General features: G+C 35.3%; 3 protein-coding genes across 5 annotated transcripts; all 3 read left to right on the forward strand.

Annotated features, from left to right (window-relative positions):
- LOC131616659 ((+)-neomenthol dehydrogenase-like) lies at positions 1-1893 on the forward strand. 2 transcript variants are annotated; one of them, XM_058888044.1, is made up of 5 exons: positions 1-156; positions 235-481; positions 924-989; positions 1101-1283; positions 1355-1893. In XM_058888044.1, the coding sequence occupies exons 1-5, from the start codon at positions 137-139 to the stop codon at positions 1733-1735; spliced, it is 897 nt and encodes a 298-aa protein (XP_058744027.1). In that variant the 5' UTR covers positions 1-136; the 3' UTR covers positions 1736-1893. The 2 variants fall into 2 exon arrangements, with proteins under 2 accessions (XP_058744027.1, XP_058744028.1); XM_058888045.1 differs by having other exon boundaries at positions 1104-1283.
- Positions 1894-8921: 7028 nt separating this feature from the next.
- On the forward strand, positions 8922-10914 carry LOC131620037 (uncharacterized). Its single transcript, XM_058891062.1, has 4 exons — positions 8922-9221; positions 9472-9620; positions 9732-10257; positions 10528-10914. The coding sequence occupies exons 1-4, from the start codon at positions 8922-8924 to the stop codon at positions 10912-10914; spliced, it is 1362 nt and encodes a 453-aa protein (XP_058747045.1).
- A 1818-nt stretch (positions 10915-12732) lies between these two features.
- On the forward strand, positions 12733-15147 carry LOC131616661 ((+)-neomenthol dehydrogenase-like). Of its 2 annotated transcripts, XM_058888048.1 has the most exons (6): positions 12733-12887; positions 12966-13212; positions 13722-13785; positions 13998-13999; positions 14338-14517; positions 14593-15147. In XM_058888048.1, the coding sequence occupies exons 1-6, from the start codon at positions 12868-12870 to the stop codon at positions 14971-14973; spliced, it is 894 nt and encodes a 297-aa protein (XP_058744031.1). In that variant the 5' UTR covers positions 12733-12867; the 3' UTR covers positions 14974-15147. The 2 variants fall into 2 exon arrangements, with proteins under 2 accessions (XP_058744031.1, XP_058744030.1); XM_058888047.1 differs by lacking the exons at positions 13722-13785; positions 13998-13999.
- The last annotated feature ends 3277 nt before the right edge of the window (positions 15148-18424 follow it).

The raw sequence follows: 18424 nt of genomic DNA on the forward strand, positions 1-18424 counted from the left end.
TATTTTATGGAACACCAACTTTGATTTGAACTCTTTAACCAGTATATTAAAACAATTAATGTAAACATAACCACAAACAAACCCATCTTTATTTTAGTCCATTCATATTTGCTATCACTACACTCTCACCCTATCAATGGCAGAAACAACAAAAAGGTAAAGCACAATTTTCCTTACTCTTTCTTTCTTCAAGATAGCATATGCATATGCAATTAACCACAAGCTTCACTATAGGTATGCAGTTGTTACAGGGGCAAACAAAGGAATAGGATTTGCAGTATGCAAACCATTGGCTTCTAAAGGGATCACTGTTGTGCTTACAGCAAGAGATCAAAAGAGAGGTCTTGAAGCTGTTGACAAATTGAAGCAGCTTTCTCTTCCTGGCCTTGTGGTTTTTCATCAACTTGATGTCACAGATCCTGCAAGTATTACATCATTTGCAGATTTTATCAAGAATCAATATGGAAAACTTGATATTTTGGTGAGATCATTCATTTTTTTTTTTTTATGTTTCTTAAACCATTGTTTTGTTCATTAACCATGAAAATTATTTACATTATTGAAAAAATTTAGATGAGCTATATCCATGAGATCCATTGATACACCAGTCCCATAAAATAATTTACCATCCAAGAACTTAAAAATTGATTCTGAATGCGTAGAATTGATTTTGACATGTTTGATTGTTTTCGAGTAGAATTGATTCTGTTATCCAGAATTAATTCTACTTGAAACTATGATTTCTACGTGTTTTTCAACTCCGTTTTCCAATTATTTATCAAAAGTCAAAATCCTTCGATTCACTTTTAGCCAGAAACAATTTTACACACTCAATCAATTTTTTCACTACATAAACAAGCACACTTGCATAGTTTCTATTTCATCATGAATGACCACAAATGTTTGAATCACGCTTTGTTTAGGTAAACAATGCTGGAATTCCTGGAGTTCAAGTGGACAGTGAGGCTCTGGCTGCTGCTAAATCTGCGGTATATGATATATTTCCTCTAAAAGCTGAGACTGTTTTAAAGTCACGCCTTAAGATATGTGTCTATCTTGATCAATGTATACATAAAATAAAGTTTTCTTGTTTTTGGCAGCAGGAAAATGGTGGCCAGATTGATTGGAGTAAAATACTAACTGATAGCTATGAACAAACTGAAGCAGGTATTAAAACAAACTACTACGGAGCCAAGGAATTAACCGAAGCACTTATTCCCCTTCTACGGCTTTCAACTTCACCAACAATTGTCAATGTTTCCTCATCCATGGGAAAGTTAGAGGTACGCGGCGACGATAGAAACTTTTGCTATATCTAATTTGATAGCTCGTTTTCATTCAATTTCGTTTGCAGAAAATTCCAAATGGATGGCCTAAGGAAGTACTGAGTGATATTGAAAACCTTACTGAAGAAAAGATTGATGAAGTTTTGAACAAATTTCTAAAGGATTTTAAAGAGGGTGCAATAGTAGAAAACAAAGGCTGGCCTAGTAATATGTCTACATACATTATCTCGAAAGCTGCTCTAAGTGCCTACACAAGGGTTCTGGCTAAAAAGTTTCCATCAATATGCATCAATGCTGTTTGTCCGGGCTATGTGAAAACAGATATAAACTACAATACAGGTTATTTGACACCTGATGAAGGTGCTGAATCGATTGTGAGGTTGGCTTTGTTACCTGATGGGAGTCCTTCTGGCCACTTTTTTGTTAGAAATGAAGAGAAACCATTTTGATTGTAGAGATCAAAATGTGATAGATATATAAAGGGGAGTTATGAGATGAAGAGAACTACTCTGTATTGAAAATTTTCTACTTGTGTTGTACTGAAGAGAATAAAAGTTCACTTTATTTCCAAACACTCAAAACACCAAAATGAACAGAAATTGAGCCATGGTGTCCTCTTGTTTTAGCCCATACGATTGTCTATTTTTTTCAGTAGGACTACAGTTGACCAGTACAGACAAATTCCTTGAAAACACACACCCATCACCCATGTCTATTTTCTCCATTTAGTACAGAACCGAAACCTAATTATTACTTAGTCAAGAAATCTACAACTCAATGAATCATCTGCCATTTCAAATTTGATTTCAAAGATAGCATGGTCCTTCTTAGATCACTTTACAAGGTCAAAATCAGTAAAATCGATGAAAACCCGTTATCGCGAAATCGGTCGCGACAAACTGGTATCGAGAAACGCCGATACCAATATTGTTTATTTACTGTTTTAGTGATAAAACATATTGTCATTAATTCACACTGCAACGATTATATTTGGTATCACAACTAGGGGTGAGAATAGACCGGACTAACTGACAGAGGTCTACGGACTAGCCTACACATGCCAAGGTCCGATCAGATGTTTTTTTTAATAATAATTTTTTAGGCTTTTTTATAATCCTATTTAATTAAAAACGTTAGGCCTCAAGACATAAAAAAATTCTTTTAATTTTATCAGACCGGCCTATTTAAAATATTATGAATATTTTTATTATTATTGTTGGAATTTCTGTCTTAATTGTGGTCCGACCCTAATTGCCATAATTGCGGTACTTTGACTTGCCTTCATTGCAGTACCAATACCTTCATTGTGTTAGATTTGAAGGGATTGATTTTGACCCACGTTGCTTAGAGGTATGACTTGTGTTGTATTTATAAGAGGGGGAAATAATCACCTTACAAGCCGATTATGTAAGTATGAGTTAGGCTTAACTCAAATTCTAAGATAATATCAAAGTCTATTCTATATTCATTGTTGAGCTTCTTGTATTGTCCACGCTTCGGACTCATTGAGCTCTAAGCGTGAGGGAGAGAGATGAAACTTTTGTATTAGTTGCGGTCCGCCCTTAATCGCCTTAATTATGTCACTTTGGCTTGCCTTCATTGCAACCCCAATACCTTCATTATGTTGGGTTTGAAGGGTGGATTTAGTCTTACAGTTTTTAGAGATACGACATGTGTTGTATTTATAAGTGGGGGCAATCTTCACATTACAAACCAATTTTGTAGGGATGAGTTAAGTCCAGCTCAAATTCTGAGAATTATTATTATATCTTATATCTTATGTAGCATATACTTTGAATTAAAATAAAATAAAAATAAAACTTAGTTATATAAAAAACTTATGAAAATAGGTTCAAAACACCTTATAAACAATGTCATAAGATATTTTCATAAGTTTTCTTAAATAAATAGTTTTACAAAACTTATGCTATTAGGTAACCTCATATAAGTCAATACAAACTTTTAGTATGATTTATCTTTTATATTTTTAGTCTATACAAACATTAATTGAATTGTTTGCATATAAATGTTTAAATAAAATAGGCTTTTAAGTAGGCTAATAAACCAATCAGGCATTCAAAAAGGTCAGACTCAACCGTAAAAATAAGTATATGACAAGTTACATGTTAGGCTTAGGTTTTGATATTTTTAGCAGACTAAGCTTAGGCTTGGTAAAGCCTAACTCGGCTCATCCTATTCCCATCCCTAATCGCAACACATGTACCGATCAAAACAACGAAAGCCTTTATGTTATAGCAAACGTCAGGGTCGACCAATCAATTCGAAGGCTTCGATCTTATTTAAAAAATGGATCTAAATTTAAAAAATACAATTATAATAATTAAAAATTATATATTAAAAATACAATTATATAGTAATAAAAATGGATTTAATTATGATCGATTTGACTTTTATTTGATCTCGTTATTTTATGTTTTGTGTTTTTAGGGTTAATGAACTTTTTCGTCCCTTTAAATATTTCAAATTTTGTTTTTAGTCCCTCCAAAATTTTCCTTCAAGAAATAGTCCCTTCAAAAATTTTCTTCCGAACTATTGGTCCCTAACGTCAAATTTCGCAGCTAATCGGTGGCTAAAGTCGTAGCTAATCTCTAGCAAATTTAACGTTAGGGACCAATAGTTTAGACAAAAAATTTTGAAGGGACGATTTCTTAAAGGAAAATTTTGGAGGGACTAAAAACGAAATCTGCAATATCTAGAGGGACCAAAAAGGTCATTAACCCGAGTTTTTATTATAGCATATTGTATACATTAGATTTTTATTATAATAATTTTTTTGTCTATCATTAAAGAAAAAAATTGAGCCTCCTAAAATTTGAGCCATGTGCTGTAGAGCTTGCAGCTTGGGGCGACCTCAACGCATATTATTTAAAACCTTGCTTTTGACTACATATGCATGTTAAGGTTTTAAAGTAACTACAACAGAGGACTTTGTGAAGTGTTTTCTAGAATAAATTTTGATCTACTTCAATTTGTTTCAATTTAACCTCTATGTGTGAGTTAAATTAAATGGGAATAAGCTCCTCGTCTAGAGTTCAAATCTTAGCATATATTTTTGTATTTATGTATTAATGAAAACAATTTGTTGAAAGTTATAAATCAACAATTATTTTTAAAAAAACTACTAAATACTTTAATTTTGTGGCGTAATATATAATATAAGAAAAGAAAATATTGTGGAAATCTCTCATCTGTTCTTTTCTCTTAATATGTCATTTCATCAAATTGAAGACAATTTGTGTCAAAAATTTACTTTTTTTCAACCAATGATGTTACATTATTCTATTTCAGCTACATGTTTAGTTTGTTATGCCTTTGTTGGCTAGATTTGGTTCAATTGATGATATCATATGGTTCAATTGCAATTACTTTTTCTCACCTTCCTCTTTATTTTGTACTATTCTCTCTCTCTCTCTCTCTCTCTCTCTCTCTCTCTCTCTCTCTCTCTCTCTCTCTCTTCTATCAAACATCCCCGTACTCTTTTTCTCTTTTCCCGCTCTCGCTGCTTCTTCTTCCTTTTTCCTCTTTTTCTTGTTTTTGTTCATCTTCTTCCTTCTTCCTCTTTTTCTTTTTTTTGTTCATCTTCTTTCTTCTTCCTCTTCACTTTCTTCTCTTTTTGCATTTGGGCAAGCAATGCAAATATCAAGGCAAAGAAGAACCATATATGAGTTCAAGTGGTATATCTGTTTACACAATGTTGTTTCGATTTCAAGCAAACAAAAATATGGAGATATGCTTTTGGGTTATGGATTTGATTTCAAGCGTAGAAGATGGTGATCTGTTTGTGGGTTGTGGTTTTCGTTTCAAGCGAAGAAGAAATAGCATATATGAGTTATTGATGTGGTAAGAAGTTCAACCTTTTATGTTAATATTCTTTTCATCAGATGCATATGCTTACAGGTTGTGGATTTTTTCAACGAGTTGTTGAGAAACTACGTGGGTTAGTTACAGCGTAACGACATCATTTTTGGTTTTGTTTTATTTGTGGTTGTTAGTGCTTTTATTGGCTGATTGGCATCCATGTTTGGCTAAAACAGAATAAGCAGCAAAACATAATGAATTGTGAATCTTGCAAATATATAAAGAACAAAACAGGTACAAGCAAGATGTTATATGGAATGTCATGACATCAACTCATGACATCGCGCCTGCAGAACTGGAAGGAAGATTCAGTTTGTTCTCAACAGATACAGGATATTCGTAGAATATTTCGTAATCCTATGTGGCGCATATTTAAAGGTCTAAAGAATATTTGAAGAATCAGATCAGAAGATTGAAGATTCAGGGAGAATCAGATCAGAAGATTGAAGATTCAACAGTTTCTAATTTAGGAGATAAATTAGGAAACCGATGATTAAAAAACCTTGATTGTAGCAAAAGATTTCTGCAGATTTGTAACAGCAAGGAATGCTGCGATTTGTAAGCCCAAGTCCAACTGGGATCAGGTTATAAATAGAAATCTCTGTAACCTAGTTTGATATAGAAAACCTTGTTTAGAAACGATGTAGTCATTAGGGTTTCTATAGGTAGACCACCCAGGTAGTGGGATGGTTTCCATGTCTTTCTCAAAACCTGTTGGTAAGAGAAGTGATTGTCCTCACTCGAAACCTGTAGGTAAGAGTTGAGTATTGTATTCTTGATCGAAGATGTGAAGCAAGATCAAGTTATTGTTCATTGTTAATTGTGTAAATAGTTGTTGCAGGGTTGTAACAGTTAGGTATCACTGGGGAGTGAGCAGAGGTTCTCTTGTCTTGGATGGAGTTCTGAGATAAAGGTTGCATTGGATAGTGACTAGGTAAACCAGAGGTTGTTTATCTGTAAACCTGAGGTTGTTTACATAAAATAGTACTACTGATAGTGAAATCTTCTTCCTGGCTTGGTAGCCCCCAGAGTAGGTAGTTAGACCGAATTAGGTTAATAATTAACTGTGTTATTTATCTTCTGCATTATGTTGTTTGTTCAGTCATGGATGTTATAACATCGTTAATAACATCTGGTTCAGAAGTGCTAGCTGTTCCTTTACAGAACCATATAAACTTTACAATCTGGTTATGTTGACTGAACATATGTGATCCCAGGTCTCATTGACTCCTTCGTAGGAGTAATTAAAAATTGGGGGATCTTTCTATTCTGCCTCTGCTACATTAATAACAGATCAGATGTCTTGACATTGGGAATGACATCCGAGTCAGTCATACCAGAATTTTTAGTGGTTTCAAGTTTTTGATTTTTGATACCTTGTACTGGATCTGAGAAGTTAGATCTATAGTTTGATTATGTGAATCTAAGTTTTTGCTCTTATTTTGCGGCAAGTATGTATGAGATTTTTAGCTGGAAAATACTGGAAAGGTATGTTAAATGCATACGACCTTTTAATGCCTTGCTTAGATTATATACAGTAGACTAATAAGTTTCATCATACATACCTTATAGGCTTTGATTCAATTGAAGATTCAAAGTATTTGGTACATGTATTGGAAAAGTATCGCGCTTAAAGCTACCAACATCGAAGATATGTAATCAGAAAATGAAGAATCCCAAAGTGAGATTAATAATGTTGTGAAGCTCGTGTTTCAAAAATTGAAAGAGTTCCTATGGCATGAAAAACAAACTTCAAGACTCCAGAAGCAAAGTGAAGAAAATTCATCACCCACTACTACATGTCATCAATGCGAAGAGAAATGGCATATGAGACCAAAATGCCCTCAAAACCAGAGAAAAACCAAAATAAATGAAAGTTCAATAAATCCAAAAAAGAAAGTATACATATCCTAGGATAACAATGATATTGAATCTTCAGATAAAGAAGAAGAAAACCTTTCTCTCACGGAATATCATCAAGACGATGAGGTAACCTCTCATTTTTTCTATCAAGATTTATTTTTCCTATGTAAGAAGATAACAAAAGAAATGAGTAAATTAGAACAAATTATCTCTACCTCGAAAGAAACTATACCTTCCCTTAAATTGAAAAATAAAAACCTATTGGAAGAAATAGAAAGTCTTCGAGAGAGACAATATAATCTAACTCAAAACTCTTCCTCATCTCATAAGACTTTAGGCGAATCTATCAAGTGTGATCAATGTGACATTTTGAAAAATAAAATTGATGATCTTAAAATCATACTTGATAAATTTACTAAAGGGACAGATAATTTGAATATTTTGTTAGCAAACCAAAGGGCGTCTTACAATAAGACTGGTCATGGTTATGAACATAAAAATAATAGTTAAAGCCTTAGCAATACTTGCAATCCTCAACCAACATCTAAATGCAAAACCATAAAATGTAATTATTGTAATAAAGACCTCGATGTTGCTCTATTTTTTTAATCAAAAAGAGTCCTGAGAGCAAGAAAGACATCCTCCTTCATACCTTTATAAAGAACGTTGTGAATGTAAAAATAGAAAGATGTTTGCTCTTAATATGTATTCCACAAACATCTAAGGACCCAAAAAGATATGGGTACCAAAGGTAGAAAAGTCAAAATATGATGCAAATGATGATACCAACAGTTGCTCTTCAAGTGAAGAAATAAGTTTGCTCTATTACTCTTCTCCTACGAGGGAAGAAATTCATTTTCCTAATGACAACAATACAAAATCACTGGATCTTTTAATCTTGGCAGAAGTAGAAGTTGTTACTTTTGCAAGTATCCCTTAGAGAACATCATTGGAAGATGACAATCAAGGGAAGAATATTGTCAAAATTCTAAATGAAGAGATTCAAATAGGAGAGCTTCCTAAAATATCACAAGTGAACAAGAACATAAAAAATGGTTACCTGATGGCGCCTATCCAAATGTTGATGATATCTCTCATCAGATGAGATCAAGATGATGATGTTGATTGAATCATTCAACGACTGTGATCATGGAACCTACTAAAAGAATCAACAGATGTCTGTTGCTTCCTCAAAAGGGGGGAGATTTCTCAAATTACTAGGAGATTTTGAGGTATTACATTTAATAGATATTAAAAAATCAAAAAAAAAAATGATTGATTTTATAGTAAGTGATTTATTTATTGCATAGTCAATTAAAATATATATTCTACTAACCTATGGTTGAGTTTTAAGTTATTTTGGAGAAAAGGGCTGCCAAATACAGCATGCCTAAAAGTCTAATATTAACCTAAGGCTTAAAGAGGATGAAAAGAAATTGTCCAAAAGATTTCCTAAGATGAAATGATCTCAGAAAGAAAGTAGTAGGAAATAAAATTCCCTCTTAGTTCACAAAGCTTTAAAGACTTTTAAAGTTTTGTTCGAGAAATAATTAAGGGGAAGAAGTTCTCCAAAAGCTTACCAACTAGTTGATTTCAAAGCTGAATGCTACCTTCCATGGAAAAATAAAAATCTTGGATCTTATTTCTTACTATTTACATTGAACTGCTCTTTTCCATAACTATAAGGTAGATTGTTTCATTTACATGGGATATATGTGCTTTGATTATTTTAACTTTTTGATTATGACAAAGGAGGATAAGTATAATCTCAGAGGGAGTAAGGTATACGCTCTATTTAACTCAAGGAGAGTCTAAGTACTCCAAAAATATTTGTACTGTTTTTTTACCACCTCCCTTGAGATATGTGTTGTCATCATTAAGAAATAAGAGAATATGGATCTATGTTCTTGCAGGAATGAAGACGATGTTCTTGCATTTCCGAAATCCACCAAACTTATTTTGGAAGTGCATTTACAAAATAATTTCTGTTACAGAATTGAAAAAATAGTTTTGACAACATGTATGTTTGGTGCATTTTTAGGTATGGTGCATCCTGAAAACATTGTCAGGGATGAGTTAGAAGCTCCGAAAGAGGTGATTAACGATGTTAAAACGATTTCCGTTGTGGTGGATATTCGACCACAATTTACAAATGAAATGACTTTCGCTTGTCGTGAATATTTGCTAGAATGGGTCTGAAATGAAGCTAGTAAATTTGGATTTGGCGTTGTGATAGCAAGGTCCGACAATGGCACTAGTAGAAGGCAAGCATTTATTGTGATGAGATGCTAGAGGTGTGGGATGTATGTTCCAACAAATCGGAAGCTAAAACATAATGACACGGGAATGAGAAAGTGTGTGTCAGTTTAAGTTGTGCATATCTTGTAGGGTTGATGGTTTATGGCGTTTTAACATCGTTTACGGACTTCATAATCACGCACAGGAAACCAAGCTACACGGGCATCTGGTTGTGTGTCAGCTAAATCGCGAAGAGATGGATTCTATTTCAGAATTATCGATGATTAAAGTTGAGCCGAGAAACATACTTGCCGACTTGAAGCGAAAAAGACCAAATAGTGTTTCAAATATCAAGTAGGTATACAATGAACGATACAATCTTAAAGTTGTGAAAATGGGTCCGAGGTCGGAAATGCAACACCTTTTGAAACTTTTGGGTGATAACCAATACGTTTCAATTTTCAGAGCTTATGAAGACAAGGATACTGTTCGTGACATATTTTGGACTCATCCCGAAAGTATCAAGTTGTTCAACATATTTCTAACTGTCCTTATAATTGATTCGACATACAAGACCAACAAGTATAGGCTTCCGTTTCTAGAAATTGTTGGTGTGACCTCTACAGACAAGACATTTTCGGTTGGTTTCGCTTTTTTAGAATGTGAGAAAGAAGATAACGTTACATGGGATTTGGGAATATGTAAGACTTTGTTGGTTGATCAAAATAATATGCCTAGTGACATCGTTATCGACCGAGATAATGCTCTTATGAATGCGGTCGGTACCGTCTTTCCAACATCAACCGCATTACTTTGTCGGTATCATCTAACATCAAATGTGAGATCTAATCTTAAAATCGCAGTTGGCACGAAAGAAAAAAAGGATGAAAACGGAAATATCATCAAGCCCGGTGTCGTAGTCGAGAAGATAATCGGCGCATGGAAGAAGGTCTTAGATTCATGTTCCGAAGATTTGTATACCGAGAATGTGGTAAAATTCCGGACTTTGTGTGTAGGATATCCCACTTTTCTTAAATACGTCGAAACTACTATACTTGAAAACATAAAAGAAAAAGTTGTTTGTGCTTGGACGGACCGAGTTAGACATTAGGGTTGCATAACATCCAATCGAGTTGAATCCACACATGCGGGGTTGAAGAAATGGTTGGGTGATAGCAAGGGGGATTTGTGCAGGGAATGGGACACCGTGAACCAAATGCTCTAAAATTAACATAATAAAATTTAAACATCATTTGGTCAGAGCAAGGCGGTTGCGGAACACCAATTTAAGGGAAAAAATCTCTGCTCGCAATTGATTTACAACATATCTTGTGCCGAATTGAATTTTATTTTTCATGAAGCGAGGCGGGCGGAAACGACGGGTCCGGATAGTTCAAAATGTGGGTGTACAATTAGAAAAACTTACGGGCTTCCATGTGCTTGTATACTTTCTAAAAAGATGCAGTTGAATTCCCCGATACGCATGGATGAAGTAAGCAATCATTGGAAAAAACTTCGTTTTGATGATTACGAACCGGCGAAAGAGGGTGAATCCAAAATAACCATCACCGCCGAGTTGGAAGAGATAATGGATAAATTTTCTAAAGCGGATGACACCGTGAAATTGCACATAAAAGAACAATTGTGAAAAGTCGCGTTTCTGGAAACAACCGATTTGAAACCTCCATCTCAACCGGTTAAAACCATGGGTGCACCTAAAAAGACAAAAAGTACCCATGAAGACACATCAACTAAGCGAAATCCTTCTTATCATGAATATGTTGATGCTTTGATCCCGGATTCAACTACACCAAAATCCAAGTGTTGTGCTAACAAGGGATCACGCATTTCTAAACCTCCTCACACACCTCCGATTAAAAAATCCTGATGGTCTACATTGATGAGATGCCACTATTTATGCACAAACATAATGAAAATATAGTTGATGTGGGGACCAATGGTAATTGTGGGTATCGGGCGGTTGTCGATTGACTTCACATAGAGACCTCTACACCCGACTTTATGAGAATAAAATAAACTTTGATAACATTCATAATGCCCTTGTTCCATCCCTCAACGGTCACGCACCGGTTTCAAAGTGGATGTTTTTCCCTGAGATGGGTCATCTTATAGCAAGTGCGTACGACTGGGTGTGTGTCGATTTGACGAGTTTTGGATTTTCAGAGACATTTTTTCCACTTCATAGTCACCCACCTTTAGACGCGTTCGGTCGCATCATTTGTATCGGGTATCTAAGATCACGCCACTTCGTGTCAGTGGACGGCGCATTATACAAAAGAGACAGACACTTGGCCGAATCCTTTTTTTGAAAGAATGATGGAGTTCGAAGAAATGATGAAGCAAGAGAGGGAAGAAAATAGGGAGAAGTCGAAGCTCTTACCGGTTTTAGATTTAAATGGTGAGGGTTCGTTCGGTGCATTTTAGATTGTACGCCGAATCATTTTTTTGTCTGTATTGACCGGGCGTGTGTCTTTTTTTTGTATGTATTATCGTGACATAATGTTGTCTTTATGTTTCTGTTTCTGCATAATTTGGAAATGCACTTTCAAAATTTTCATGTATCAAGGCTTTTTTTTGGAAGTACATTTCCGAAACATCCACTGACAGCAGGATAAGGTTTCTTGAATCCATATTACACCAAAAGCTCGATAAATAATGTCTCTATAGATTTCCAGCTACATCAAGCTACAAACAAAAATGACTCAAACCTACCCCCACCTTGCTTTTGTCTACTTCAGCATTGGTTATCCGATGCCACTTCAAGTTAGGTTCTCGCGCGACACGCCGTTCGAGGAGTTGATAACGACACTTAACTCTCTCTTGCAATACCCAAAAAATCGGAAGGTTGTCAAGCTTGAGTACCGTTCACCTTCACTTGACGACGAGGGAAACGTTGAGTTCACCCCATTTGAGCTCAAGAACGATGACGACTTAAAGGTTATGTGGACAACTTTTCAACGATATTTGTCGAAGGCTCCGATCGAGTTGGATGCAAAACTTCAAAGATCCGGTGTAAAAAAAAATTCTCAAAAAAAATTTGTCTAATAAATAGTCAATTACGAGTTTGATGACGATTCTTGAATATTAATAAAACTTGATTTGAAGAGAGAATTCACATTATGAGACAGACAAGTTCTTTTTAATGAAGATTAAAAGTTTGTCAATAAAGATTCATTGAATTAGTAAGAAGTTGATTTGTATCAAACTTTATATTCAACTCTTACGGTTGATGTGCATATTTTTTAGTGAGTAATCGATAAATTTCTACATAAATATTTTATGAATGTTGAGACTTGTTCCGATTTTACTGAGTTCTCGTTAATAAATAAATTAAAAGTGCATTTAACCGGACTAAAAAACCAAGATATCCAAACTAGAAGGTGGGAATCTACATCATCATCGTACATATTTTATCAATAAATGATGAAATTCTGATGATTAAATTAATGATTGTTGCCGGAACACCAAGTTTGATTTGAACTCTTTAGCCAATATTTAAAGATAAATGATCTAAACATAACCACAAACAAACCCATTTTAATTTCTATACCATCTTTGTTTTAGTCCCACACATATTTTAATGGCAGAAACAACAAAAAGGTAAAACACAAATTTTCTTACCCTTTCTCTATTTAAGATACCTTGTGAATATGCAATTAATCACTAGTTTCACTATAGGTATGCAGTTGTTACAGGGGCAAACAAAGGAATAGGATTTGCAGTATGCAAACAATTGGCTTCTATAGGGATCACTGTTGTGCTTACTGCAAGAGATGAAAATAGAGGTCTTGAAGCTGTTGAGAAATTGAAGCAGCTTTCTCTTCCTGGCCTTGTGGTTTTTCATCAACTTGATGTCACAGATCATGCAAGTATAACATCATTTGCAGATTTTATCAAGAATCAATTTGGAAAACTTGATATTTTGGTAAGATCATTCAAATATTTCTTTTTTAGTTTTTATGTTTCTTAAACCATTGTTTTGTTTATTAAAGGTTGATATCTTTTGCATTATTGTTATGAGTTTTTGAGGAATTCAAGTGTTGTAACCGGTTAACACGGGGTGAAACTGATTACAGGTGTCAAAACAAATCAAATAAGTTTTGAAAAAAATGATATTGAAGTTGATGTAACTGGTTACAACTGTTTGTTAATTTATATTATTTAGCTACTGTAATAGTTACAGGTTTTTGTGTAACCAATTACAGGTCTGAGTTTTTTGATTTTCTCTTATTTGACTTGTTTTTTTTATCCGAATCACCCGTTTATATATTTTAGAGGTATCATTGTTATGGTTAATATAGAAAATTCTCACCCTCTAAGGGTATTCGAATCACTTATATATAAACTTGTTTTCACTTCAAAACCAAATACACAAGCATAGTTTCTAGTTCATCTTGAATGACCACAAATGTTTGAATCACACCCTTTGTTTAGGTAAACAATGCTGGAATTCCTGGGGTTCAAGCAGACAGTGAGGCTCTGGCTGCTGTTAATTTTTGTTTAAAAAGCTTTGGCTATTTTATTTCAATTTTGATAATGATTATTTGTATTACCTTAAAGATTCACAAAATAATTTCATTGAAATTTATCATCAATTTCAAGTCACCCCTTAACATTTGTGTCTATTTTGATCGTGGTTTTAAATTGCGGTTGCGGATGTTGCGGGTGTTACGATTGTAGCCAATACGGTTGCTGCGATGCGCATTACAGCCGTTGCGGCGTGAATTTTGATCGAGAGATATTTAAAAAACACCATTAAAAAACTCTTAAAGTTAATATTTTATATTACAAATCACATGTAAAATGAGTTTTTTGGTTCTCAAATGTTGATTTATGATAAAAATATGTGAAAAAACATGGGTGAAAATATTTGATGCGAATTCTAATGTTGTTGGACATGTGATTACAAATCACACAGCAATTGCGGTCTGATGCGGATGCGGATGCGGAGACTACCGCATCAGCAATATTGCGGCTACAATTGCCGTGGCAGACCGCAATTTAAAATCATGATATTGATCAACAATTGTTTTCTTGTTTTTATTTGCAGGAAAATGGTGGCCAGATTGATTGGAGCAAAATAATAATCGAAAACTATGAACAAACTGAAGCAGGTATTAAAACAAACTACTATGGAGCCAAGGAATTAACCGAAGCACTTATTCCCTTTCTACAACTTTCAACTTCACCCATAATTGTCAATGTTTCCTCATTCATGGGAAGCTTAGAGGTACGGAACGATAATAACTTTTGTCAATGTTTCCTCATTCATGTGTTGCTCATTTTCATTCGATTTTGTTTGCAGAATATTCCAAATGGATGGCCTAAGGAAGTACTCGGTGATGTTGAAAACCTTAATGAAAAAAAGATTGATGATTTTTTGAATCAATTTCTAAAGGATTTTGAAGAAGGTTCAATAGTAGAAAGCAAAGGATGGCCTATAAATATGTCTACATACGTTATCTCGAAAGCTGCTCTAAGTGCGTACACAAGAGTTCTGGCTAAAAAGTATTCATCAATATGCATCAATGCTGTTTGTCCGGGCTATGTGAAAACAGATATAAACTACAATACAGGTTATTTAACACCTGATGAAGGTGCTGAACCGATTGTGAGATTGGCATTGTTACCAGATGGAAGTCCTTCTGGGCTCTTTTTTGTTAGAAATGAAGAGAAACCATTTTGATCTTTGAGATTAAAATGGGATGGATATATGAAGGGAAGTTATGAGCTGAAGACAATTATTTTGTATTGAAAATTTTCTCCTTGTGTTGTACTAAATAATAAAAGTACACATCTACAATGAATAATGTATCATCCATGTATTATAAATGGGATACCATGAAATAAGGATTCCCCACTAATATAGTTATTTAAAAAAATCTAATGTGAATGCCTTCACCTTCTTCATTAAAGTTCCCAAGCGCTCAAACACAAATGAACAGAAATTGAGTCATGATGTTCCCTTGTTTTAGACCATATGATGACTATTTCAAGGTATTATTTTAGGAAATTGCTCGTTAGACTCCTATATAAGCATATCACATATTTGAAAATATAAAAATGTCCTTCCCTCATTCGAAGATGTATTATCGGACACATTCAAATTTTAATTAAATGCGCTATTATGAGTTCCACCACATTTTAAATAAAATATATTTTGAAGATGCATCATCGTAAGATATTTGAGTGCATTCGGAGATACATCTCTGAATTGTACACTAATTTTTTTTAAAGAATGATAAATACAAAGGAAGAATTATTTCGGAGATGCATCTCCGAAAGCCTCCCTGATTTACATCAGAACAATAGTATTGTCCAAACATTCAATTTTTATGAGGCCAAAATTCAAACGTTAACTTATCAGATTAATTAAATTAACGTAAAATCAAAGTAAATTTAAAGTTAAATAGGATAAACATTCATACATTAATCAAAAAGATAATCAAGATAATTCATACATAAAAGGAGTCTGAAAATACATATGAAAAATAGCATAAAACATTATACATCCCAATCTAAACTAGTCGGTATGTCCAACCGTCTGCCTCCTCCGCCGCTTGTACCGCAAAGCATTCCGTAATTCGGCAATCATGGTTTGCACAAGGATTAACTCGACAATCATGGTCTGCAACAAGTTAGAGATATCAAAGAAAGTCCTGCTGAAGACCCATGCTAGGAATACTGCTGAGGAATCAGTCAGAGAAAAAGAGGCCAGTGGAGGAATAAAATCCTGCTACAAGGCTCAAGAGACACACTCTGGGGAATAAACAACATCAAAGAGAGTGGATAATGAAAAATGAGCATATATTCTTATTCAGATACACAATATATGAATGAATGAATGTCATGCATATGTTGACAAAACAAACACAAAGATATTGTAAAATGATAAGACATCACAGTACAACAGATACTCGGCGAATCTCAACAAGTTAGAGATATGAATGGAAGTTCTGTTGAAGACCCATGCTGGGAATACTGCTAAGGATTAAGTCAGAGAAACAGAGGCCACTGGAGGAACAAAATCCTGCTACAAGGCTCAAGAGAAAGATACTGACTGAGGAGAAGACTCGAAGTTAAACTTCAAACATCAATATATCTACTGAAGGGGTAATAACATAAACTCCACTGTGAAAGTCACTTGCTAGGGATACGCGCAAAACAAACTTTCTAGGAATTATCAACCTCTGGGAGGGATAACATATCATCAATTTTGCAAAAGGGATGTGTAATACGGTGGGAGAACTGACTTTTTGTTTTGTTATTTTGCAAAACATGTTGCGGTTAGCAAGAGTCGCCACCGACTTTTATTTTATCCAATTAGGAAAGGAAAAAAGAATAGGAAATACCTTTTTAAAGATTTTGAGTTCGGGGGGTAGGTTATACAAAGGGAAGGTGTTAGCACCCTTTGTATCCATGGTTATCCATGGGCTCTTAATTGCTTAGCTCACTTGTTTTTTTGTTTGACTTGTTTGAAATGTTGTGTGTGTTTAGAAAAACAGTTTGCAAAAGAATTTAACTTTGTAATGATCTTTGTACGAATATATACGAAGTATTATCTTGAAAGATGTTTTGAAAAACGAGGTATGAAAAGCATTTTGAATGTTTTGAGTTGAGCAAGCAATCAGGAGTTACCTACCCTAAGTTTGTAAGGTCTTTTTTGTTCTTAAAGTCTTTCCTTGAGTGATAGTACTATCCATACCATTAGTGGGTAGGTAGTCCTATGCATTGGATGTGAAAGGACATCAAAAGGGTCATCGAATGGTCATAGAAGGAAACATGTAAGGATGTCTTAGCATTTGAAGGGACGGTCATCATTTTATCGTAGGCGACTCGAGGGACAAGATTATTTTATCGTAGGCAACTCGAAGGGACTATGATCTTTATATCAAATGGACTATGATGATATTAATCGAAGGCAACCTTGCTAAGACATCCCTACGTTCGAGGGACTTGACCATATAATCGAAGGCAACAAGAGAGGGTTACCCTAAAGGTGAGTGTGTGAACAAGAGAAAAGAGTGTGTTATTTTCAGTCATTTATCTTTAGGTTAGTGAGCTAACGATTGAGTTACTTTATCTTGCCATACACACCCTAATTAGCATACATCTAAGCAGTTAAGTGGTGCGGAAAGTAAAAGCAAAAATTAAATCCTAACAATTACATGGCTTCGGGATGGGGGGTACATAACCAACACGGAGATGCAAAACAAGTAAAGTCCTAGTTTAAACTATTACAAGGCTTTTGCAGTTACATAATTTGGAAAAATTAAATTGCAAGGAATTTAAATCTAAATTATTACAAACTGATTGTACTTGATCAGATGGATCTTCAAGGCCTGCAAGGAGCTGGATCTTCAGTGAACTGGGGGGTGTATCTGCAAGGTACTCCGATGCTAAAGTAAGAAGACGAGCAACAAAGTTCAAGTACGAGGTAAAGGTTAGAAGAGAATGAATACCTGAACCTCTAGTGAAAGAGGGTATTTATAGCCCCCAGCGATGGGCCAAGATCTTGCTACTAGACTGGATACCCAGGCCCAATTAGGAGACTGCCAGGATTCCTAGGCGGAAATATCGGAGGTGCATGCATGCTCTCCGTCCTGGTCAACCACTCCGAAGTTTAAGGGAGACGCGGTCTTTTAGGGACTACGTGGACTCCGTACTATTCGGGGGGTTGGATGTGAAGAAACCCTACAAGGAGGAGGGTCCTCGGCATAGGGCCACGAGGAGAAGGGTCCTCGGTGGAGGAAACGCTCGCTGGGAGCGCGCTTAGCATGTTTGGGTATAGACGAGGAGGTAGATCCTCGTCAGACGGGGTGCTCGCAGGGACACCTTTCACCGAGCGCACGCTACAGTTCTCTAATGTCGTTGGTTCTCCAGGGAGTCGGACATTGTTTGCTCCTTATGGGCTTAGGGGTGATTTGGGCCTCCAAATCCAATTGGGCCGAGAATAGACTGGGTTGAATCTTGGCCCAGTCTAGAACAAGAGCCCCCCAAGTCGGAGTTTCCGAGCTGGAAGCTTCGACTTCACGAATGCTTAGCCTATGCTCCGCTAGTCTTTGCTCGTACGCAGTGCCCGGATGAGGCTGTTCTTGGCGGGAAGGCGTTGGGTCGCGCGTGTGCAACATTCGCCG

Source organism: Vicia villosa, linkage group LG7 (assembly GCF_029867415.1).
Source record: "Vicia villosa cultivar HV-30 ecotype Madison, WI linkage group LG7, Vvil1.0, whole genome shotgun sequence".
In the NCBI taxonomy this organism is placed as follows: domain Eukaryota; kingdom Viridiplantae; phylum Streptophyta; class Magnoliopsida; order Fabales; family Fabaceae; genus Vicia; species Vicia villosa.